Consider the following 22,752-nt stretch of genomic DNA (forward strand, 5'->3'; position numbering starts at 1 on the left):
GACTATGTGAGTTGATGAGGAGAATGAATTTTTCTTGGGACTTCAGACACTTTATATACATTTTGATGCCCCTTCGCAACCATCGTGAACTCCTAGCCTTGTAAGGCAGATTAGGCCACCACGACTGTGCCCTACTCGGGCTTTCCTCGTTTGTAAAATTCTTCCGATCCAATAGTCAGGTCACATAGTGACTCGTTCGAGGGTGTTTGGTTTAACGGTCCCGGAGATTACCTGTTTGGGCGATTGGGACGTTACCGTGAAGCCGAACCATTGTAGACTCATCCAGATGCGTTGTTGCACCTTTCCAAAATCTTACTAGCTACCATGCGGAGGATCCTCTGTTAGCGTTTAGATAAGCCACCGATTATAGGGCTAGCCAGCAGGGGTATCGAAAACTGTGTGGCCCCTTTGCCAAACGATACGAAGTGACGATGATAAACGATCTTGGTGTCTCCCGTCTTCAATATATCAATATACATTTGGTCACTATAGACTCTACTACGGGGCACTAATTCATTGTAGATTTTACATAGTATTGCAAAAATTTCACTCCCTGTCCTCCCCGACGGCTGAGCTTAAATCATCCACGGACAACAAACCTGAGTGGAAAATACTACCCTAACATGCGGCACAGTCCACTTAGAATATAGCTGCCTGTCGACAAAGTGCCGCTACTTTCCCTATATCTCAGCCTATACGAGGCTTTTCGGACCTGGTGGAATCATGCTCGAAAGCGCCATCGTGGTTGGTGTATCAAAACCTGCTATACTGATGCATGAGTCATCTTACCCAACGTCAGTATGAGTCTTTTACAGTACTCTAAAAGGATTCAAGCTCCATAAGTAACGTTACTAAAAGAACAACAATGCCCTTGCCTTATGTTGTTATATGCGCAGTGAGGCTGCCGTTCAGCTCTGGATTATTATGCCTCATTTTCACATTTTCACAATTTCAACATGATACAAATTTCATCTGCAGGGTAACTCAGGAATGCGTGTTGTCGTAGTTGACATCCAATTAATTTGACATTAGTAGTCCAGGTATATGTGTTTAAATTGCCCATAGTATAGGCGATGACATGAGAAAAGATTAACTAGATTACATTTCCTTCATCGTAGTCTCGGTCAGCACGTGTCGTTGTAGCTGCCTCGTCCAGGTGCAACTCAGAGGCACGAATGTCAATCTTCTTGATGACTGCGCCCAGCACAATCTTGAGCAGCTCATCGTCCGACATGGAAGTTCCGTGACCACTCCAAGTCACTGTGTCGACAATGTCTCGTGTTCCGGCCTCCTTGTGTAGTTCATCGTCAAGATGTTGGAGGGTCTTTTGTCGCACCAGATCGGGACCGCCCAGACGGAACAGCTGGACTCCAGCTTGATGAATAGGAGCCTTGGCCTCATCGAGAGTCCTGGCGGCTTGAATTAGGGGAGTCTTGATATCGTCATCGAATGAACCGGCTGTAAGGACGATGATGTTGAGAGCAGCCTTTTCCTCTCCGGCCGTGAACTTATCGCAGTACCACTTGAGCAGGCCGCCGAGTCTGGCACCCATGTTGCACTTTCCAGCTGGCTTGACCTTGTCGAAGATGGCACCAACTTGCTTTCCTTTGCTGGTCAAAAGCATACTGCCAGCAAAGCCACCAATGTGTGTGTAGCCGGACTTTCGGATGGACTGAACTCCAGGCAATTTAGCCAGGACGCCTCCAGGTCGGTGGTTGACAAAGTACAGATCAACTCCATCGGGATCGTGTTTGGCGCAGATGGGTGCAATTCGCTCGATCAAGTTCTTGATTTCGGGCCAATAGGGCACCATGTTCTCGGAATCATCGACCAGAAACATTGTGTCGAAGCATCGTAGCTGTAGAAGGGTCTTCTCGTACTCGTCACCTTCCACGGCGGGTTGAGACTCGGGGGCTGACATTTTTGGCTTTGTGAGGTAGTGTTGATGTCGTCTTGAGATTGTTTGATGTGAATTTGGAATGAAACAACAGAGAGTAATATGTTTGGTTTCAAGTTACCCAATTCTTGGGCGATCGTCATAAGGACTATAAATTAGCATTAAGGCGGTGAAGACACATATGACGTTTTAAGTGGGACAAGACAGAGTCATGCAGGGTCCAGTGGAGGCCTCATCTTTTTGACCCCTACCTTTTCAACAAATGACAATTGCTGGGACTGATTCAAAAGTGTATTTACTATATAAAAATGAGTGTTGATAGTGATACACACAAATCCAGGCCTCCAACGACGCTCCCCAAGTCTCTCTGATTCTCTGCTATCATGTGATCCTAAGGGTAAGAGTAGGTGAAAATGGCAGAAATGATCCGGTTTGACCAACCGAAATTAATCGAGAGTGGCTTATGGAGTCAACAAAATTGGGGAGAAATAAAGGGAACAACTCATACATGCCACGGGATGCTCAGTATACCCCAATGGCTTCGCCAACAACGCTGCGGAAGATACCTTCCGGGTCAAACTTTTCCCTGACTGCTTTAAATCGAGAGATGTGCTACGTGGAACCTATTAGCCTCGTCTTCTTAGAGTGACAAATATCTTACATCAGGGTCCAAGTTCTTGGCGGAACGTTCAAATACCTCTCGTGTATTCTTGGTCCAGTGGGGGCGACAGGGAAATTCGTCAATCAACGTTTCTGCGAGTTTGTGATCTGTGCCCTTTGTCAGCCTCAAATTGCAAGTCAAGACATCCAGTCAACATACAAAATGGTTCATTGTATCGAAGCCCATCACCAATACTCGGTTTATAAGATGGAAAGTCCAACATGATAACACCCTTTTCCCAGTCGGCGCCATCAGACGTGCCGTAGGTCACTTGGCCGAGCAGATCAAAATACGGTCTTCCAAACTTGATGTTGATACCACTCCTATACGTAGACGCCATAAACTTGAGTTTCTTAGCCTCATTGTCAAAGAGTTGGCGAACCCTCTTAAGCATTGCATTGGCTTGAGTAACAGGAAATGCGAGTTCCAAGGTGTAGCCGTGAATGCCATATTCCCATACCGGTCGCTGATCGGGATACAAACCACCGATAAGCACATCATAGTTCCATCCGTAAACAGGCCACTTCTTGATGGGCTCGTTGGTTGTCTTTTCTCTAAAGTTAGGATTCTCCCACTGTCCAAACAGAATCTCTTCGGCAAGAAGATTTGACAGCGAAACTCCTTTTCCGGTGTTCCACAGAGCTGATATAGCATCTGCTTCAATTTTGGTGATCGAGAATGTGTTTTGGAAACCCTCTTGGTCACTTTGGTTAGTTGGAATGACGTCGTAGTATCTCCAATGAAATTTCTTCTTGTGAGGCCACCACTGCTACTGTTTAGCACACACTCGGTATTTAAAATTATAGAAGCAAATACTTACCCAAAGGTTTGCAGTGGCATATGGGGCTATCATACCATATATGTCGCCGTTTAGAACATCACCTTCGTCCAAGCTATACGAGGTTAATATTTAAACATCACAAGGAAAAGATGGATACCTGCGTTTTCTGGTCTGCGTAGACTTTGAAGTCGGGATAGATCTTGAATTTCATCCTGACAATGACACCTAGTAGGCCCAAAGAAGTCGAAGCAGCGAGCCACTCGTCGCTGTCGTCACGCTCCAAGTGTCGTAGCTTACCAGTGCCGTCAATGACATCCATCGACAACACGCCAGCTGCGACCATGGAATCCTCACGGATAGATGATCGATGGGCACCCATGGCGACACAGCCAGCCAAAGTGATGTTCCAATTGACAAGCGTGTATCCTGCAGAAGCCCCATGGTCGTGTAGGTATTCAGCCAGCTGTAAGAATGTCACACCAGCTTCAATCATGACAGTTCCGGCCTCCATGTCAAGATCGTATATGTTGTTAACCTGCTCTGTACGAACAATGACAGTATTGGGATCATCGGAGCACATCGTATCATACCACATGTGTGCTTTTCCTGAAGCTCGAACCCTCTGGCCTGCCTTGATAGCATCTTGAACAATATTTTGAATGTCCTTGACACTCGAAGCATCGTGGACTGCGGCGACATCCTGACAAGCTGGGAATCCAGGACCGTCAAAGGTATTGTATGGGACAGCTGTGGCACCAAGGGCGAAAGCTAGTATGCCCAAAGACCGAACAGAAGCCATGTCGTCCAACCTGTAACGAAATGCCAGAGATAGTAAGATGTGGGAACAGCTGATCAGGGTATACCAGAGGCCATTCTCTGGTTATTTAAGGAATATGGCATGTCTACAGCCATTGATGCCTCGCGCGGTGACTACAAACTTCCATGTGAATGTAGGTCTTCAATGCCGAGCAAAAGGTATGTTTCCGTGTAAGGTTGCATTCTCAAAACTTGTATTTAGTAAATAGACTGTGATCGACATGATCAGGCGATAGAATTGGACTCAGGTACTCTTCGCTTGGGGTTGGTCACCTTGGACGGGATGTTACTCCACGCGGGGTTATCACCAAGACCAAGAATAGCCGCGAGAATCCTTGGCAAGAGGGCCCAAAGGAGAGCTTTGATCACCCCTTCAGTTCCGGAATAAGCAGGTGTTCTTCCAAGGAATCAATAAAACCTCATTGTTATATGTCGCTCCATCACTTTACCCCGCCTTTCGATCTCGAACGACACTTTAAATTGATGGAGGGTAGTCTGGACGCCCCACAGACTCTATGTCATCAAGCCCAAATAACTGATGATGCGTAAAGGAGTTGACGGGAGAGATAAGAAGAACCGCAGTAGATTGATTATTAAAGGGTGCGCTGCATTCTATCCTACCCTCTGGGGTTGTCACTGATTTGCTTCATTGAAGCTATCGATGACCTTTGCACACTAACCAAATTTCTTTCATTAAGTTCATGTTCTGGACCAGCCATTGTTCTATACACAAGATCATTTCACTAGGTCTTAGATTCAGCTACGAAATTAATACCCACTAATATGAAGCTACCCAGTATTGATTATCGATGGCTGCGCCATTTGGACACTATCGATTGCTAACCTGATAACTATTGGGTTAATTAAGATGAAGGGGCTAACGAATAATTCGACCAGGGACGCAGAATGATAAATAAATAAAGAACAGTGGTAGAAACGTGTTGTGTTTCTTTCACTCTTTACTCAAATTCAACTTCAGTCGCTCATTACACTGGATGTCAACATGACCAAGACTAACCTTGTCCTTTTTGCTGTTGTAGGCATGGCTGTGGCTGGGCCTTGCAAACCCGGAAGCTCGACAGCAGAAATCACAGGAGTTAGCGCCTCTTACTCATCATCTGCCACATTTTCCACAACTGGAATTGTACCAACATCGACCACTGACACGACTAATGAGGAGGAGACTACAATGATCTATTCTACTCAGATCGGCTCCGAGACAACTACCGATGTCACCTTCTTCTCTACGGAAACTGCCACATCCGAGCCAACAGGCAGTTCTGTGACCGATGTCTTTTCCTATACGACTCTGGCCACTATCGCGACATCACTCAGCGCGACCGAAACTTCGGTAGATGTTGCTACAACAACCACGGCCACTCCTGATGAGTCATACGAATGTGTCGGTTCAATCAGGATCCAGGAAGATCACTATATTGGTATACGCGGCGGGTATCAGGGCAAGCTGGCTTTCAGCGAATGTGCCCAACTGTGTGAGGATAGCTCATCCTGTTATGCTTTTGCTCACAATTCGGCTGATTCATGTTGGACTGCTACAACGACCAGCGATATTGCGAGTGAGTCGGAAGCTTTGGGCTGGCAGAGTGGTATTAAAGGAACATGTCATCGGGCCAAATAAGCGTGGTATTTAGGAGTCAAGCCACCAAGAAATCGGCATCTAAATCTACCTAACGCATACTCAATATGACAATTTACTGATGCATATGCACTATCACCCCCTCAAATACACTACTCATTGTCAATCTAAATTCCTGGCGGTAGATTGTGGGACATCTCGATTGTGCCTCCTGAAATTGCTTCGGTGAACGACAATAGAGTATCAGCCACCATGCCGTGATAAGCCGCGTAGAAACTTTTAGATTAGACTTATCTCTTACCTTACTCATCCAAGCTATTGCTATCTTGCCGATCCTTTGGCAGCTGTGTACCACTAGTGTTCTGGGTACCAACCGGCTTTCTCAAGATCTTCTTATCTGTTGACATCTCGTGTGCTGCTGGTTCGTTTGCAGCCATTTCCGCATTGATCTTTTCATGACCATTGTCATGAGGTACCATAGGTGTAGACCCTTCAAGTTCGAACCTCAGACTTGTAATGCAATCAGAGTGCAGCTGTGGCTTATCTTCCTTTGCTTCTTCTTCGTTGACTGCGGGACCTATGGAGGCTTTTCTTGCTTGCCTTTGCTTGAACCAACGGAGACCGAGAAAGCCGAGTAACATTACCAGCACGACCGAGGGAACAACAGGTCCAACTATCTTGGCTATATCCGGCCCCGACTCAGGTTCTGGCTCTAACACGAATTAGTTGAGTTATTGAAATGGATTGTGCAGCTCACCACCTAATTTCGGAGTAAAGGATGGAGAAGGAGTCGCCGATGTTATTATGCCGCTGACTTGATTTCGTATTAGCTAACTGCTTGTAGTGGCATCAATTAAGCTTACCTTCCAGAGTCTCTGTGATGGATTGGGGGCCTAGAGTGTAGACCACGGGCCTGCCACGGAAATCCATAGTGCTAACCACACTACAAGCTTCGCAAGCTGTTGGTGTAACAGTAGGTAATTCTCCGAGATCATCGCAGTATTCAAGGAAAGGCCCAAATTGCGGTGATACATAGTCTTGTACTGTGCGGCTGTTGCCATTTGTATTATCGTTTAGGCACTCTAGGCACAAGTCGTATGAAGTCTTGAACCGAGATTCCTCACTACACAGTTTTGGGTTCTTTCCAACAGATTGTGCAATTCTATATGCTGCATCTGTGCAAATGGACGATTCAGTGAAATGGCGGTTTTGGAGGCAGATGCATGTCATACTTACTACAATCATCGTAACAGATAACTGGAGTAACATCTCTTCGCATGGAGAGATTGATATTGGCTGGAGTGGAAACCAGGGAGTATAGCCATCGTTTACCTGAGTGCCGGATGGTACGCAACGAAGACGCCATATTGGAGGCTACCGTCGCATCAGACGTAAAGGGAAGCTGGCAGTAATTGAGTTGGAGAGGGGATGGAACTAAATGGAAGCACGAGGACTGGGGGCGTTCAGCTCACCTTTACCCTTACTTATTTGTTTACCATTTGCACTTTGCTGGAGGGAGGGTGTGATGATAGGCGAATACGAGTGGCTGTACTCTTTCTTGGCATTCAATATTCCTGCATGAGTGCTGCAGTACTTGGTTGAAAACCATAATTAGATACGCGCATATGCACATTGTCCAATAATAAGTTACTTTGTCTTCCATTTCCCGAGCATTATAGAGTTGTAGATTGTGAAAGCATACATATAACAATATGTAAATAAAAGTTCAACATATTCTGACTGAGGGTTAAAATATAACCGTTTACGATTCATTATTAACCTCTACAAGCTCAGTTCAGTTCAAACCAATAACAAAATGTGTCAGGCTGTGCGGCTTAAGTTTCTTTCTGTCTAACCGTCCATCTAGCATCTCCAAGCTGGGACCTGCTATTTTCACGGAAACATTGTTTGGTCGCAAATTATCATGCGTCACGGCCAGGCAGTTGTTTTACAGATACAATGTAAAGGACCCAATGTATCAGGAAGTATATTGTATTACCCCGGGAGTTGATATTCTATTTATCGCCAGAGATGTTCACATCGAACTTCATTATCAAGTTGAACGTTTGACATAAAGTGCAGATTCAACATAGCTCATTGACAGCTACAGCACCAAATGGCTACCGTCATTCAGTATCTAGAGGTTCATGTTGCTTGGATCCATGTCTCTATAAGGTTTTGGATCTTATCACTATTTTTCTCCATAAACAGCATGTGCCCATTACCATGAATTCCTTCCTCTTCAAGCTCAACATGCTTGGTCTTTGAGCACCCAGCTTGTTTTAGGTACTTGGCTGTGCAATAGTCATAAGGCATATGGTACGAAGCCTCGCCAGTTATGACCAGGATAGGCTTCTTTTCCAAGTTGACAAGACGACGTGGAGTAGGTTCTTCAGCTTGGAGAATACATTCGACAAAGTCTTTGCCCCGGCTTGGCTGCACCTCTTTAATGAGTTCGGTCGAAGGATCGGTAACAGCTGGACTATAGGTAAGACTGATATCACTCAATCCCCAGGCTCGAGCGGTTTTGTTGCCGAATACTGCATCTCTAAACGGCGGACCTGATGGCTCGAGGAGTACCAAACCCTTAGCAAGTTCAGGACGAGCATCCGCAATGAGAATCGGCATCATGCCTCCCTGACTATGACCCAAAAGGACAACAGGCTTGCCGATTCTGTCAAGAAGATCAGCTCCAGCAGCTTGGACAGTTTCCTGTTGGTAGGTAGCATTGTTAATGAACTGCACATTCGAGCTATAGAAGGCATCGAAAACCGGATCTCCGCGAAGTCCGGTGCCTGGCCATTGTGTATGCTTCTTTGCCTGTGGCCACAGGTTGAAGTCTTGTGCGGCTGTAAAGCGCTGCTCGATGATTTCAGCAGAGTATGTGGAGGGTTTTGCAGCACCGTAGGCAGGAGACCACGCTGATCTGCCTCGGAAGGTCTGATCAACGATATAGACTTCGTAGCCTTGACTTATGAACTGGGATGCCCACCCGCGTCCGCCATCAGGCTTGTTCAAGAAGTTCTGCCAGTTGTCAGCTGAGGCTATCTAAGAATATGTGTTCACTTACTGTGCCCGTCTGAGCTTGGCCGTGGATGAAAACAATAGGTGTTTCCTTCTTTGCACCTCCAGCTGGTGATAGTCTTTCGACATACATTTGATCACGGAATATCTCCCCACCCGCACCATCGCTAACATACCCTCCTCCTACATAGAAATATGAGCGAATAGAAGGAACTTCATTCTTACTGTTCTCGCTTGCCGCCACAACACTGTTTGTGAAGGTGGCGGCGGCGGCGACGACGAAAACAGACGTCCAGCGCATGATTATCGAACAAGGCCAATTGACGACGGATCCGGGGACGAATAGAGAATTGGTGGACGATGGAGACACCAAATAAGGAGATTATTGTCTGCTCTCAAGTGCGGGCAATGGCGATGTCTTAAATCGCTCAAGGCCAGCAAAGTTTGTGACCGGGATCATCAGTTCGTGGCACCATTTGCGGTGTAGTATTTGACGAGCTAGAACATGAACCCTGGTTGAACGGAGCCTGTCAAGGTTACACTTAATTTTCCACGATTCGGATTTTAACGGTAGTACTAGTTCTAAGTGAAATATCCGTTGCTCCAATCCATTCTAGTAATTTGCTGTACAACCATTCATCTACTGGAAATATATCCAGACCGCTTCCCAAGTGGTTAAATGTTATTTGGTTATTATTTGTCCGACTCATATTTAAACACCACTGACAGATAGAGCCAGGTTAAACAGATTCATATGTGATAAAAGAGATCAACATAAGTATCTATGTAATTGTTTATCGATTTATTTTGATGGTCGTGTACTTCTTTGATAGTTCTGGGTGGGATTTGACAGCCAACAGACGCCTTCGATCTGATGCAAGGTGTTTTCTGCTATGTTGCCGATACAGTCTCCACTGTTACCTCTCCAAACGGCTAAGCATCGGCTAATACAAATTATATCATTCATATGACAAAGCCATGATCCCTGGTGTTTTGCTAGGGAGCCTTGTACTTAACAGGCATCATCTTGGATAACGTCAGTCAGTCAGTCACCTGTCAAGTTCACAAATTACTTGACGAGCTTTACCGTAGCTGTGACATCGGCGCCAACAACTGCACAATGAATAACTCAGTTGTGTTGTCCAAGTTCGATTCGTTAATCGAGAAGAACCTGGTCTTTTTCGACGAACAACAACGAATTATTGAATATGAGGACAAAGGTCTCAAGGTAAGGAAGGACTTCACAGCTGAGCCGATGGCTGAGAATACAACATGATCATAGCACTGACACGTTGACTCGTAGTTTCAATTCATCCTCACATCGGCTCTCGAAAGAAAGCCTACCTTACAAGTGAACCCTGGCAAAGTCGAAAAGCCCGGTGAGGCAGTAACTGTACAAGAGCGAGATGGGAGCGATATCAAAACCGTTGGCTATGAGATTTGTGACGTTGGCAAATCTCATTTTCTAGCCGCCAACAAGTTTTGTTTTGCAAAACCGCATCTCATGCTGCTCACTTCAGACGGAAACAAGCGTCAACATAAGCCACTAGACCAGAACGACTGGCAGGCTCTGAGTAGCATCTTGACTGACTTGGGTGATGACTATGTTGCCTTCTTCAATTGCGGACAAGATGGGGGATGTAGTCGACTACACAAACACATGCAATTGATACCAAAGCCCCAAGACAGTTTCGCAGCTTTCATGGACAACGAGGATGTTGCAGAGCCCGACGTCCCATTCCAGTGGTTTTATCATCGATTCGAGTCTCCATCACCCAGACCCAGCGACTTGTTGAACACTTACAACAAACTTCTGGAAAAGGCTACGGACGTGGGACAAGGTCTATCTGAGCATGCCGACAGTCTACCAACAGGAGCTGCAATCCCACATAACATGTTGGTCACGAATCAATGGATGATTGTGCTCCCGCGACGTCGAGCGGCTGTCAATAAAGAGGCTGGGGCTAATTCGATTAGTATGATGGGAGTTATTGCTGTTGCGACCCGAGAGGAGATTGACAATTGGATCCGAATTGGGCCTGTTAATGCACTACGGGAGCTCGGTGTCCCGAAGACAGTCTAGCCTTTTGTTTCTGCGCAGACGTTCACCTGTATCCTTCAAGACACTCTATATCGATTCAAGATTATGCAGTTTTGTCTTCCATGTTACGTGCTGTATGTCATTCTTCGCCTTAAGAACAAGATAGTGACGAGTTCGAGAGAAGTTCCACATATGTGCTTTGCCTCAGTAACGATTATCTCACAGCAGTCGGGCGTTGTCAAATTTATTCTTTTGCAATTGGATGGTTCGTAACACCCAATAGCATACGTCGACTCAACAGTTGATGCTCAAAAGCCACCAATCGAAAGCCGTAATGAAGTACCTGTTCTGCTTACGCCTCGGTATGCCCGACATGATCTGACTCGCCAACAGCCAACTATTTTTCCGACATCCTAGCCAGCTCTTTAATTGGTCTCTATTACAGTAACTACAAAATGAGCCCTCAAGACTCAGTCGGGATGTAAGTATACGCCTTTGTGTACTGCACCTTGCCACTTGTACCATTTTCATTATAACGGCCGGGAAGCATCTATATGTATGATACAAATAGTCGTTGTTAATAACATTTTCATCCGTACCTACAACTTCACTACCACCAATCTTAATAAACATGGCCAAAGAATCTCGTGTAGAATGGTTCCTTTTTAAAGCCAACCTCAATCCTCCTCTACGTCTTTCCCGTCTCACCGTACCCGCAGACCAAGATTTCCTTCACTCCGACCTCCCAAATCGCGACACAGCACACAGCCTCCTTGTTCAAGCACGCAAATGCTCTCCCGACTACAAACCTCCTGAAAGCCAGGTGCGGCACCATATCCGCACCAGATCACAAAAGGCCGCAGTGTGCAATACTTTGAATTGGACTTTCACAAAATATGAAATTGCCAGAGCCTTTGACGCACTGCTTAGCAAACCTACGCTTCCTCCTGCTGGAGTCGCGCAGGCGTTGTTGATGCGGGCTCGTCTACTTTCGATGGATGAACTTTGGGGACACCTTCATGACGAATCTCTCGAGAGGAGATTGAGAAACAAGCAGCTAAGCTCAGACGTTGTCCAGTTTGAAACAACTACGGCCAAAATGACGTGGTTGGACAGAGCTATATTGCTTGACAACTTGAACTACATCCATCTCATGTGTCAGCTCAAAGTCAGCCAAGCCGTTTTGGACAGAGCACTTGGCATCGCGTTGTCCAAACCTTCGTTACGGGCGATGAAGCTACTCCTCAGTTTTGGAGCTGTTGTGTCGAGTGACGATGAGACGGTAGACCAGCACATCCGAGCTGGTAACTTGGAGATGATAGAACTATTGCTATCAGCTCCTGATTCCATGGGTACTGGCGCCTGGAAGGAATGTCTCCATCGAGAGATTCTCAGGGCCACAAGCGGAGGGATATTGTCTGTATCATTCCTCCTCATGCTCTTGGCAAATCGTCCGGAACTAGTCTCTGCCTCATTGCTGCTGAGCACACTCGGATTGGAAATTTTTGAAGCTACAGCAATCGTGATGGCCTATTCAGGTTCAAACCAAATATTTTTCAACATCCGTCACCAAGCCTTTGAGCTAGTATCTCGTTGCCCAAGTAATACGCGACTAGCCTTCTTTAAACTTCTATCCGATTGCAAACTGATTGAAGATAGCTTGCTGGCTCGCAAGGAGGTCTTGGAAGGTGCAAAGACCCGTGACACATCGATAGTTAAGCTGTTGGTGAGAGATGGTGTGACTGTGGATGAACCGTCACACAACGCTTTAAAATGGGCTGTTTCTCGGTTGGACTTTGAGATGATAGAGATTCTTACTGGTGGTAGTATCACATCCTCTCCTACTCTTTGGCCAGCCCATATACCAGAGAATGCCACAGAACAGGATATGAGTCACTTCTGGGCAATCCTTCGGTCAGTGGATTTAAGACGACAATCTTTTGCTCAAGGTGGCATGGACTAGATAGATTATCTATACATCGACATTACAACAAATCAAGCAAAGGCCCGTGTTTTGATTTAAAATTTATTAATTGTCTAGCTACTATAACATATTTCTAATGTGTTGGTTAAAGTTATTGCGGTGCGGTTTGCCTATCAGACGCCTTTGAACCTCTCTTTGACAGATAATACCGTCGGGAATCCTGGCGATTCTTCTCATGACACACTTCACAAGCTTGAATCCCAGGAACCGAAGGGTTTCTCCCACACCTTAAACAGAGCCCCCTACTCATAAGCCTGTGGCGCCGTTCAAAACGCGCAATGCCAGATGTCAAACTGCACATTTCGCACCGATTGTTACCTGTCTTTCTTTCACATGAGAAACAGTAACGACACAAGTCCTCATTCGCTGCGATAAGACGTTTTTGCTCAATATTGATGTGCTTTCGGCCGCGATGGTCTTTGCAGGTGATGTCCAATCCAGAAATGGGCACACGGCATATAATGCAATACCGAGTTTCCAACGAAGCCATGCCCTCGACAATATTTCGCTGATGCGTCTCGTTACAGGGACCGCAACGGACGGCTGTCTCTTTTGTCAGTAGTTTACAATTCACACAGAAAAGTGTGACAGCGCGTGATCCTCTGGGAGTATACTGATTCTGGTTCTGGCGATCTTGCTGTGTCTTGTCGTACGAGCCTCCATACTGACGGTTGTCATGATACTCCGAGGCTAGGCTTTGAGATCCACGGCCCTGGTTGTAAGAAGGTCCTGTAGAAGCGCTCTGGTAGTAAGGAGCTTGTGAGTAGTGAGACTGGGCTGTTGAGGCTGAAGATGCAAATGGATTGTTAGATATCTCGTTGGTGCAATATCCAGACTCATAACCAAGAGTCGGGATGTTGCGAGGCGGAGAACTAGAGGTGTCAAATTCAAAGCTGTTATCAAATCCTTGTGGTGCGTAAGCCTAGAAATATTAGAATTGTCTTCTCCGTCACTAGACTCACTTATTTACTTCTGTTGTGCCTGTCTGCGGATAAATCGTCCTGTATCGGGAACGACTTTGGAAATTTTCCATCTGGTCATATCCAGAGCTCTGCCTATAATCTTGGACAGGTGAGTAGGAGGGTTCACTATGTTCACCATATCCTTGTGTGGTTTGGAACTGAGCACCACCTCCGGCATTTGACTGTCGTGTTATAAACGGATTGTCAAATCGCAAGTTACTGTGGTAGTCTTCTACGGAACTGTCGGGAAATTCTCTTCCTCCCACATATCCTTGCGAGTAGTTGATTGGAGCACTACCTCCTGCGCTGGACTGTTGTGGAAGAAAGGGATTGCCAAACTGCGTGTTGCTGTTGTAGCTTCCTGTGGGACGATTCGAAAGATATCCTCTTCCACCATATTCCTGCGTGGAATGGAATTCAGTATCAGCTCCAGCGTTTGTGTGTGGTGTAAAGGGATTGTCTTGTCGTAAGTTGCTACCATAGCCTTCTACAAGAGAAGACACAAAGTCTCGTCTTTCGCCGTATCCCGAACTTTGTGCCACAGAGGCAGAGTCATCGAAGCTCTCGATAGGAGGAGGGGTATCAGCATTCGAGTAGTAGCCGTATCTATAGTATGGACGTGAAGAATCCATGGTTCAAGTGGTGGGGAGTTGTCTTTAGATAGTTTGCAATAACAGATCTTGTTTATAGAGTACGGTAGGTAGTTGCAGAAGGGAGAAGATAGTTACGTATAAAACAGATCTATTTATACTTCAAGACATTTTCTCTACCTGATTCAATACCGACAGGATCCGAATTCTGATCTAGTGTCTTTGCAAAAGGATATATAACTGATTCACATGCGATAAGTGTCTCGCAAAGTTCCACGAGTTTCCTTTAATGACAACAAAACCTTTGACTTTGATGCACGCGACTGGAGGTTGCCGATATTTCGAGGAGTATCATGCGACTCGCGTAATTCTCAACCATCTTCCACCGGTGTTAAACCTTCTTCTTCTTTCATCCTTTTGTAACGGCGAGATCTTTCCGTCCGTAACTCTCTACAGTCTTTGCAGGTCCGGTATCGTGTTCCTGGTGTTGCATCCTGTCGCCAACATAGGTTGCAGATGCCTGCCTGTACGAGGGCTCTCTTCTCACCAGGGTTAAAAATGGCTCTCCGTTTCGAATGGTACTTACAGAAAATGCTTTCCCAGGAATAAGCGTCAGCCTTGCAAATGATACATGAGCGAGATTCTAATGTATCTGGGGGCTGCTTTTGTCGGAACTCCGTGCAGTATCCGCATCGAACAGCAAATTTAGGAAGAGGTTCCTGGCAGATCAGACAAAATACCGCCAGAGGCTTACCGGTTTGAAAGTCACCCAATTTTCGGCAAATATCTCTGGTCAGCCTATAATCTTCGTGGCTTTTGACGAAGAGGCGGAATGGATCGGCGGGACCGAGGTATTGCGAGGGATTCGGCTCGATCAGTTGACCATACCCCTGGAAAAAAGGATTGTTATTTTGTCCCTGAGCAGAAATATCACGGCCGAGTCCATTGTCCTGTAAAAACGGTTTATCGAGAAATCCATCGTTCAGTGGCAGTAGGAACTGATTGCAACTCATCTCATCGATTCGAGGTACTCGGACGTCCATTCGAGCCTTGCCGGTTGGCTCTTGAATGGTGTGAGGCCCCTGTACAGAGCTCCCACTCGAAGACGACTGTTGAGATAGGATGTCGGAATTCGCTGACGGGGAATAGTTGCTGTGTGCCTGGCCTGGCCACTGCCATGACTGCTGTTGGGGTTGGTTGTCAGAAAACACCGTCGAGTATTTGTCGTCAATCATCAAACTGGCATCGTCTGCTTCAGGAACAGAGAAGAAAAAGTTTGCATCCATTTTTATTGATGGTGTGCGAGATGGAAAGTAGGATGGCAGAAAGAAAAAGGATATGTATGGGGACCCCTTTTTATACCCTGGGAAGGCTGGGAATGTTAAACTCTTATAAATTTACCTTCGTCTTTTTCACCTGGAAGATGCATCCTGCCTAAAGACTTTTCTCCAGAATACTACCTCAAATGAGTTCAAGACACGTTGTTGTTAAGTCAAAATTCAACATAAAAACTCAGTGGTATTGTAGAGTAACTGTAAATACATGCTCATGCTATGCTGGCTATTGTCAGATGTCTCCCTACTTTATGTGCTCAAATCTGCAGCTTGCCCTTGATTTACCACAACATGTGCCTTCTTCTCGCCCTGAGAGTAATAACGTACTGCGATGCACAGCGTCCTGATAAGTAGTTGACAGTTTTGAACATAAGGTCCAGTAAAGTAAATATCCGGATTACCGTGGATACGACTGTGCAGCGTGGCAAGTTGACCAATATTGTTGAAGACAGCAAAAACCAAAGAATGGCAAATATCAGCATCAGAAAATGATTTGATGTCGGCAGGATTCTCGACACTCTGAGCCTCCACCTCAGCGTCAGGTCTATGCTCCAAACTAAAAGCCTTGCAGAATGTCGATGCAACAGCCGTCATCTTCATGCCGATTCTGTTGTAGTCCATTCCGTAAATGTCTCCGATCAGTTTATCGACGTTTGCGTTGTTGCCCTTTTCTGCTTGCTCCAGCATGTCTTCGTAGGTACGCGCTCTGGTGAGCAAAAGAAGCAGACCGCATAGTGCTGAACCACCAAATGACGAGCCCGAAATACGTTGGCACTGGTTGTTTTCTGTGATTTGAAAGAAGGATACTCCTGAACCGATGTTGACAAGTAGATATGGGTGAGACTTTGGCGGTGTTGAAGGGACGATTGTCTCATCAGCAAAAGTGTAGATCTCGCAGCTTTCACCCGGAATCGGTGGACGGTTATCTGATCACAGTTAATACTTGTTTCAGGGTTAGTGAGGAGGTCATACCGTGACTTGAACCGTCTATTCCATCTGATATTTGAGTAGCATCCAGAGGATTTACTAGGTATTGTAGCGCCGCATCCTGAAATTGGTCCGGGGCGATATCCATAGTGGCTGTTTGTGTTTCTCTAAATGATGATAGTACAAAGTGAGATTGTGAGCAGTCTTGTTCTGTGTCGGCAAGGGGATGTGACTGATGCTGTTCTGATGTTGATGCGGTGACTGAAAGAAGACTAGTGTAGTTGCGAGAATTAAGGGGGACACAAGCTAATTTGCTGAATTTTCACAGACTTCATTCTGGGTGGGTCTTTTGCCATCAGATAAGATAAGATTCATCCCAATACGTTTTCACCGAGCATCAAGTTGAACTTTGTATGGTAATCCAAACTCTAATGTATTTACTGTGATTCGGTAATATCTTTGATTTTCTCTAGGCTCAGTTAAGAGGTTCCTAAAGAAAGGGAAAACTTTATTTCTTTAACAAACTGTAAATAATTACTATGATTCATTCTCGCCTGACCGTGATTGTGTATTGTAATTGTCAATGATTATTATCATGATCCATCGGGTATCTCTCGTGTTGAACACACAACTCAAACAGCAACTCTCGAAACATCCAATGCTACTTAGTAACTCAGGCAGGCATGTTCATACCCTCATTAACCTTGTATCCTTCTCCAGTAGTAACGCTCTGAGCCTCGCGATACTCAGCCTCCTTATCCTGCTGAATCAAATCACAGCATCCACAGCAACAAGCAGTAGCAAGATCAACAAGACAACTACCCTGAAGGTTATGCTTCTCACGAAGATTGGCGCGTTGAAGGGCTAGGGGGATCCAGTGTAGACCAACACAGGTAGAAGCCCAGAACATGAGACACTAGAGGCTTGTTAGTACATAAATCGCAACTTGGTTATCTGGGGGAATACATACAGAAGTGTTTACTGGCTCGTAACCTTCAAGGTTGTTGTTCTTTTGAAGACGATGATGTGTCTTGCCAAAGGTCACACAAGGAACACAGCATGTAATGGCGCAGAGGCTGATAGGGCTGAAACAGCCGAAGAAACTGTTCTGCCAAGGCTGAGATGTCTCGGGAGACTTGGAGTTGACATGTTCGCTGGGACGGGCGAGGACGTCGTTGAAACGACCTTTCCATTCATTAAGGTCGTTGTGGTCAATAGGACCATTGTTTTGGGTATTTGTTTGGGCTGGGGTGGCCATTGTGAAGACGAGTAAAGAAAATCGGTATTGAAGGAGTGACAAGGTGAAGAATCAGTGACAGTTGGCTGGCTGAGACTGAAAACATGGAGGACAAGACTGGTTCTTATCCTGCTTTCAGACACAACGCCATTCAGCCCAAGGGCCAGTTACTTTCCACAATCATCAAGCTATGACTTGAGTGCCTGATACTAACGTCGTGATCAGCGCGCAGACATGCCCAAAGCAAACGACGAAATTGCTTCTTCGACGCGAGGCACAAAATAACCAATCACAGTTGATTAGTTGGAGTATCACGCGGAATGCTATCTCAGCCCTGTGATGTTAGAAAAGGATCTGATTCGGTAGTCAACATGGCAGTAGGCGAAAGCTGAAGCGCCACTAATTTACGGTAGAGTCGTTTGCGGGTTGGGCGTTGGAGCTAAGATGAGCTTTGGGGATCAGCTGCAAGCCTCCAAAGTTATCGTTGAGCTTACAGATATCGGGAGATTTTAGTTAAATTATTAATTATCCCTTTATTCCCTGAGATTAATCACGTTCCTATTCTTCATCGTGGTCATTGCAATTCTTGTATATTGTGTGCACGAAATACAACAAACGCCCAAATTATCCGAGTGTGGTAGATTGGGACTGCGAAACTGTCAGGTCATGTTTCATTCGGCAGTTGACATGATTCATAGCGGAATAAAAGAGCCATGGCATTAATTGCTTGTCTTTGCACCTGAAACGCACTACTTTGGCTGTTATTTCCTATGAGCGCCTCAATTCCGCTGCGGCTGAGACTCGGCAATTGCCTCATGCAGTTTAAATACTGTCTGTGAAATGAGGTCAGTGACTCATACCTGTCGATCTCATAGATAAGTCTCTATGGTATTCTCATACGAATGGTCAAATTTGCATCATCACTCATGTGAAAACATTGAAAGGTTCAAGTGGGATCTTTGCCCATAATTCTATCATTCGCTAGTTTATGTAACTTTTCCTAATCCAGGCCGTAGTGTAATAGTTGTAGTGTACTGGTCTTGCTTAAGAAGTTGATCTTGCCAGCAAGTACTCTAGATATGTGTATGTGTTTGTTCGTGAATGTGCATTAAGTGTCGTGATTTCGATGTGGTGGTCTGAAACGCCTGCATTTCTTAACCGATGGCTTTGTTTAGTCTTCTAGCCAAGTGCTATAAATCATAGTCGTCATAGTCTATGAAGTTGTTAGTGATGATGTTGCAAAATGTAAAAGACATAAGTAACATACCTTTTCGCTTTGTGCTGTGCTGTATGAAGCAAGTCTTCTATCAAATGACCGTGATTGTGTCTGTGGCTTGAGTGTTGTGCGAACACCACCAACAACGACTGTGGCGCTGCCAACTGTCAAGAGAAGAGGGACAATCCTGGTGAATTGTTAGTATGTGGCTGGTGATGAGTGGAGATTTGAGGCTCACTTTTCGACAGGCATGGCTCTTAGGATGGGTTGCATATTGGATGATATTATGCCAGCGTTTGTTTTGTTTCTCAAGACAAGTGAGGAACAAATCAATTGATGTAGTAGATATTACTGTAGATATGAGTAGTTCTGAATCTTGTTAAACGAGATGCTGTAGATATCTTATATATTATACATGTCGTATCTTGCATTGTTGATTTCAATGTCCATGGCGTGGTGTAGCGGTGTTTCGAGGCCGCTTGGTGGTGCCATGAAAATGGCCCGGAACCCCTGGTCGGGTACTTCCGGAGGCTCAATCAAGCTCAAAATCGGGCCATAAGGAGATCCAGATCGTTTATATGTGGTTTTTTGTGGGCGACAACATGAGATGTTCTGATGATTGAAACTCGTCTATTTTTTCATTTAATTTTTTTTACTCGATTGCCGATAAGAAGCCGCCTTACGCGGTCGATGATCAGGAAGAGTCAGGCCAGCTAACGCGTCTCAATCATTATAACTGTCCACTAAAATATTTGGTTGAAGACGCGTCCAAACAAGCCGAAACAGCGCTCCAATATTGTCTGATCTCTGATACATTATTCTACCACATGTTGTTACAACACTCATTTATCGTTCGAATTATATGTCCCATTATACGATATTCTCACCAAGTGATACGCAGATGATTCTGGCAGTTTATCTCACTCAACTCTTCTACAGTGTAACTTTTCAGGTACTATTAAAAACCATCTGATGATTGGCAACGGCGTCTGCCGAAAAAGGGAAATTTCAATGGATCCTAATCCGATCCAGATCGCAAATCAGGCAACATCTTGGCCCAAGATACACCGGTCTTTCCTTTCAATCAACCACCATAGATAAGGCCCGAATATATCTTGAAACTATTCCCCCTTATCATCTTCCAAGTTTTATCGAGATATACGCATGATGATTCTCAAAACATTCGATGATTATATAACATCTCTGAACTGTCGTGCTGACCTGTTGAGGTGTTGGATGTAATTGACAACAATTAATGAATACGTTGCAGCCTATAATTGCTTTGTCTGTATAGCTTCATTTGATAGTTGTCAACCTTGGTAGTTGATACATACCCAATGTTGAGACTTGGCTAAAGCTCCAGCCACTCAACCACGCAAGCTCGTGACGTCATGCCAAGTCGTAGACTTGAATAATCCTCTCCCTTCTTTTACATATACATCACGTAAATACACCTTTACGTATTCCCTAACCTCTTTGACCGATATTCATCGCTAATATTCTCACCATGCCGTGGAAAGACCATCTCAAGCGCCTCAAGAATGAATTCGAAAATCTAGTCGGTGAGCCACAAGCTCAGAACCAGAATCAAAATCAGCAACATTACCCCCCACCGCCTCCGCCTCCTCAAGGCCAACAGCCCATGGGCCAGAACCAGCAGCAAGGACACGTCTACTGGCAGCCCCAATTCCGCCCTGATGCACCCGTCTCCTCTGAGTGGGACGCAAAGATCGGTAACGGCCCGGATGGCTGGGGTAATCAGGAGCTACAGCACTACACCGCCGATCAACAAAACGCCTTCCAGTGAGTTTATCAGCACCTGACCTGATCTGGAAATCTATCGATAACTGATTGCCGTTGTAGTACTCCAGATGGGAAGCTTGTTTTACGTGCCATTGCAAACAATGCAGAGTCTGATCATGCGAAGCGGTATACCTCTGCCCGACTCGTGAGTCGCCAGACGCTCTCTCGCGATCAAGGCGTCCTCACCGCCTGGCTCACTTCGCCATGCGCGACAGGTATCTGGCCTGCATTCTGGCTACTTCCGCAGGAGCCCTTTTCATGGCCCACTGATGGAGAAGTCGACATAGCGGAGACGTGGAACGGCGATATGGAGAACCACTCGTGTCTCCACTGGGGACACCATCATGAGCCGGACAAGCATCGCGTCCTTGGCACCAAGATTCCCGACATGCAGCATCGGCCTGTGCGGTATGACCTGGCGTGGCTTCAGTCAGGTGGACACGCCGGGCAGGGTAGAATGATCTGGTACATTGATGGCAGACCCGTCATGAAGGGGGACATTCCTGAAGGGACGAGGCCCATGAGGGACATGAATATTCTTTTGAATGTTGCCATGGGTGGAAATGTTTGCGGTGGCAAGACACCCTCGGATGGACAGTACGATATGGTTGTTCATAGTCTTTACATGGGGAGTGAGCCTGAGTACGGAGGATGGCATAGATTCGAGTCTGATTGGGCTGCTGCTCCTATGGGTAATACTTACTAGCGGTTCCAACGATACGAAAGCACATATTTTGTGGTTCTGCTTCATTACCTGCGTTTCTACTCTGTGCATGATCTGAGAATCTTGAATCAGATCATACTAACGTTAAATCAGCAGATACACAACTCATGCGCGACACATTGTGATATAGATCTTGATCTATATAGATTGATGCTATTGTTAGAGCTTGACCGATAAGAGCTCTTATCATCGATATCAGCATGATAAGATAACGATAAGATACAGAAGATAAGATACGAAATCGCCTCAGAGTATTGGAAGAATTGCCTTAGCAGCAGAAGAGATATACATAGTCATTCAGGTTATGCTATTTAATTTTTGTCTCGAGCGTACAGTTTGTTGTCTCCGTGTACTACTACTTACGACTATTTGTCATGGAATAAATATACAGGAATGCATCTATGGCCCCAACAAAGTCCACCTTGATCAGGATCCGATGTATCTTGTATAAAATATCGGACAGCTGCAATTATCAAGATGATCTTATCAATCTGTTTTTTCCAGCGACACGCAGAGCATTCCCGAAATGGGCAATCGTCAAGTAGCATTGCCGTCAGTGTCCAGGAAATTAAACACCAGTAGCGTCAGGGCTCAGGCTTGTCATCGGCTTTGCCGTGTCAATCCCTCCCCTATATTGTCTAGACTCAATGATACGTGAGAGGAAGGTTACAATGATTTATTCATGCACAGGAAATCGTCAGCTACTATGTAGATTGATAAGAGCAAGTTACCTTACCCATGCCCCTCTTCGACAGCTCCCTACTGATGGTTGTTCAATTTCCCGAAAATCTACGGTACTACAAAGATGTGGTAGACTTATGTACGTTGTTCCAAAAGCCCAACGGAAAATCTCGCCTCGCGTTCGGACGGAATGTCTTCGCTGTAACTCCAATTCACTACCTGCCGGTAAGAGAATCCATCAGCCACTGACCAGAGAATGACGACTAGATGCCAGCAATCGGAACCTTCCATACTATCAATTCCGAGCTCTCGTATAAAATTCGGTATCCCACCTGGCGATGATCTGGAAAATCTGGATTTGTCTGACTCGTACTATTTCGTCTTAGTAATAGCGTTCAAGAGCACATGGTGCATCCCAGCTGTAATGGGTCATGGCACCCATGCATGCCGCGTAATTAAACTTTATTGTCTGCTTTG

The 22,752-nt window shown here is 45.6% G+C and overlaps 13 protein-coding genes across 13 annotated transcripts; 4 read left to right on the forward strand and 9 right to left on the reverse strand.

Moving 5' to 3' along the window:
- Nucleotides 1–1,093: 1,093 nt before the first annotated feature.
- Nucleotides 1,094–1,921, reverse strand: FSST1_005129 (uncharacterized protein; the record flags this gene model as incomplete). The annotated part of the gene is made up of 1 exon (XM_083231374.1): nucleotides 1,094–1,921. The coding sequence occupies one exon, from the start codon at nucleotides 1,919–1,921 to the stop codon at nucleotides 1,094–1,096; it is 828 nt and encodes a 275-aa protein (XP_083088559.1).
- Nucleotides 1,922–2,419: 498 nt separating this feature from the next.
- Nucleotides 2,420–4,138, reverse strand: FSST1_005130 (uncharacterized protein; the record flags this gene model as incomplete). The annotated part of the gene is made up of 5 exons (XM_083231375.1): nucleotides 2,420–2,509; nucleotides 2,559–2,665; nucleotides 2,718–3,324; nucleotides 3,379–3,451; nucleotides 3,501–4,138. 5 exons carry the CDS (start codon nucleotides 4,136–4,138, stop codon nucleotides 2,420–2,422), a joined length of 1,515 nt encoding a protein of 504 aa, XP_083088560.1.
- Nucleotides 4,139–5,158: 1,020 nt separating this feature from the next.
- Nucleotides 5,159–5,794, forward strand: FSST1_005131 (uncharacterized protein; the record flags this gene model as incomplete). Its single annotated transcript, XM_083231377.1, has 1 exon — nucleotides 5,159–5,794. One exon carries the CDS (start codon nucleotides 5,159–5,161, stop codon nucleotides 5,792–5,794), a length of 636 nt encoding a protein of 211 aa, XP_083088561.1.
- A 260-nt stretch (nucleotides 5,795–6,054) lies between these two features.
- Nucleotides 6,055–7,118, reverse strand: FSST1_005132 (uncharacterized protein; the record flags this gene model as incomplete). Its single annotated transcript, XM_083231378.1, has 4 exons — nucleotides 6,055–6,464; nucleotides 6,510–6,566; nucleotides 6,616–6,927; nucleotides 6,989–7,118. 4 exons carry the CDS (start codon nucleotides 7,116–7,118, stop codon nucleotides 6,055–6,057), a joined length of 909 nt encoding a protein of 302 aa, XP_083088562.1.
- Nucleotides 7,119–7,897: 779 nt separating this feature from the next.
- On the reverse strand, nucleotides 7,898–9,077 carry FSST1_005133 (Alpha/Beta hydrolase protein; the record flags this gene model as incomplete). Its single annotated transcript, XM_083231379.1, has 2 exons — nucleotides 7,898–8,776; nucleotides 8,823–9,077. 2 exons carry the CDS (start codon nucleotides 9,075–9,077, stop codon nucleotides 7,898–7,900), a joined length of 1,134 nt encoding a protein of 377 aa, XP_083088563.1.
- An 819-nt stretch (nucleotides 9,078–9,896) lies between these two features.
- FSST1_005134 (ATP adenylyltransferase-domain-containing protein) lies at nucleotides 9,897–10,859 on the forward strand (the record flags this gene model as incomplete). The annotated part of the gene is made up of 2 exons (XM_083231380.1): nucleotides 9,897–10,004; nucleotides 10,080–10,859. 2 exons carry the CDS (start codon nucleotides 9,897–9,899, stop codon nucleotides 10,857–10,859), a joined length of 888 nt encoding a protein of 295 aa, XP_083088564.1.
- A 589-nt stretch (nucleotides 10,860–11,448) lies between these two features.
- FSST1_005135 (uncharacterized protein) lies at nucleotides 11,449–12,780 on the forward strand (the record flags this gene model as incomplete). The annotated part of the gene is made up of 1 exon (XM_083231381.1): nucleotides 11,449–12,780. The coding sequence occupies one exon, from the start codon at nucleotides 11,449–11,451 to the stop codon at nucleotides 12,778–12,780; it is 1,332 nt and encodes a 443-aa protein (XP_083088565.1).
- Nucleotides 12,781–13,029: 249 nt separating this feature from the next.
- FSST1_005136 (uncharacterized protein) lies at nucleotides 13,030–14,395 on the reverse strand (the record flags this gene model as incomplete). Its single annotated transcript, XM_083231382.1, has 3 exons — nucleotides 13,030–13,043; nucleotides 13,120–13,723; nucleotides 13,772–14,395. The coding sequence occupies 3 exons, from the start codon at nucleotides 14,393–14,395 to the stop codon at nucleotides 13,030–13,032; spliced, it is 1,242 nt and encodes a 413-aa protein (XP_083088566.1).
- Nucleotides 14,396–14,724: 329 nt separating this feature from the next.
- On the reverse strand, nucleotides 14,725–15,396 carry FSST1_005137 (uncharacterized protein; the record flags this gene model as incomplete). The annotated part of the gene is made up of 1 exon (XM_083231383.1): nucleotides 14,725–15,396. One exon carries the CDS (start codon nucleotides 15,394–15,396, stop codon nucleotides 14,725–14,727), a length of 672 nt encoding a protein of 223 aa, XP_083088567.1.
- A 540-nt stretch (nucleotides 15,397–15,936) lies between these two features.
- On the reverse strand, nucleotides 15,937–16,762 carry FSST1_005138 (type II pantothenate kinase; the record flags this gene model as incomplete). The annotated part of the gene is made up of 2 exons (XM_083231384.1): nucleotides 15,937–16,613; nucleotides 16,660–16,762. 2 exons carry the CDS (start codon nucleotides 16,760–16,762, stop codon nucleotides 15,937–15,939), a joined length of 780 nt encoding a protein of 259 aa, XP_083088568.1.
- A 525-nt stretch (nucleotides 16,763–17,287) lies between these two features.
- On the reverse strand, nucleotides 17,288–17,872 carry FSST1_005139 (PLAC8 family-domain-containing protein; the record flags this gene model as incomplete). Its single annotated transcript, XM_083231385.1, has 2 exons — nucleotides 17,288–17,530; nucleotides 17,585–17,872. The coding sequence occupies 2 exons, from the start codon at nucleotides 17,870–17,872 to the stop codon at nucleotides 17,288–17,290; spliced, it is 531 nt and encodes a 176-aa protein (XP_083088569.1).
- Nucleotides 17,873–19,022: 1,150 nt separating this feature from the next.
- Nucleotides 19,023–19,340, reverse strand: FSST1_005140 (uncharacterized protein; the record flags this gene model as incomplete). Its single annotated transcript, XM_083231386.1, has 3 exons — nucleotides 19,023–19,064; nucleotides 19,119–19,254; nucleotides 19,306–19,340. 3 exons carry the CDS (start codon nucleotides 19,338–19,340, stop codon nucleotides 19,023–19,025), a joined length of 213 nt encoding a protein of 70 aa, XP_083088570.1.
- A 1,234-nt stretch (nucleotides 19,341–20,574) lies between these two features.
- FSST1_005141 (concanavalin A-like lectin/glucanase domain-containing protein) lies at nucleotides 20,575–21,576 on the forward strand (the record flags this gene model as incomplete). The annotated part of the gene is made up of 2 exons (XM_083231388.1): nucleotides 20,575–20,870; nucleotides 20,931–21,576. 2 exons carry the CDS (start codon nucleotides 20,575–20,577, stop codon nucleotides 21,574–21,576), a joined length of 942 nt encoding a protein of 313 aa, XP_083088571.1.
- Nucleotides 21,577–22,752: the final 1,176 nt, after the last annotated feature.

The sequence above is a fragment of the Fusarium sambucinum genome, chromosome I (assembly GCF_050947815.1).
Source record: "Fusarium sambucinum isolate potato_lamoka chromosome I, whole genome shotgun sequence".
Lineage (NCBI taxonomy): Eukaryota > Fungi > Ascomycota > Sordariomycetes > Hypocreales > Nectriaceae > Fusarium > Fusarium sambucinum.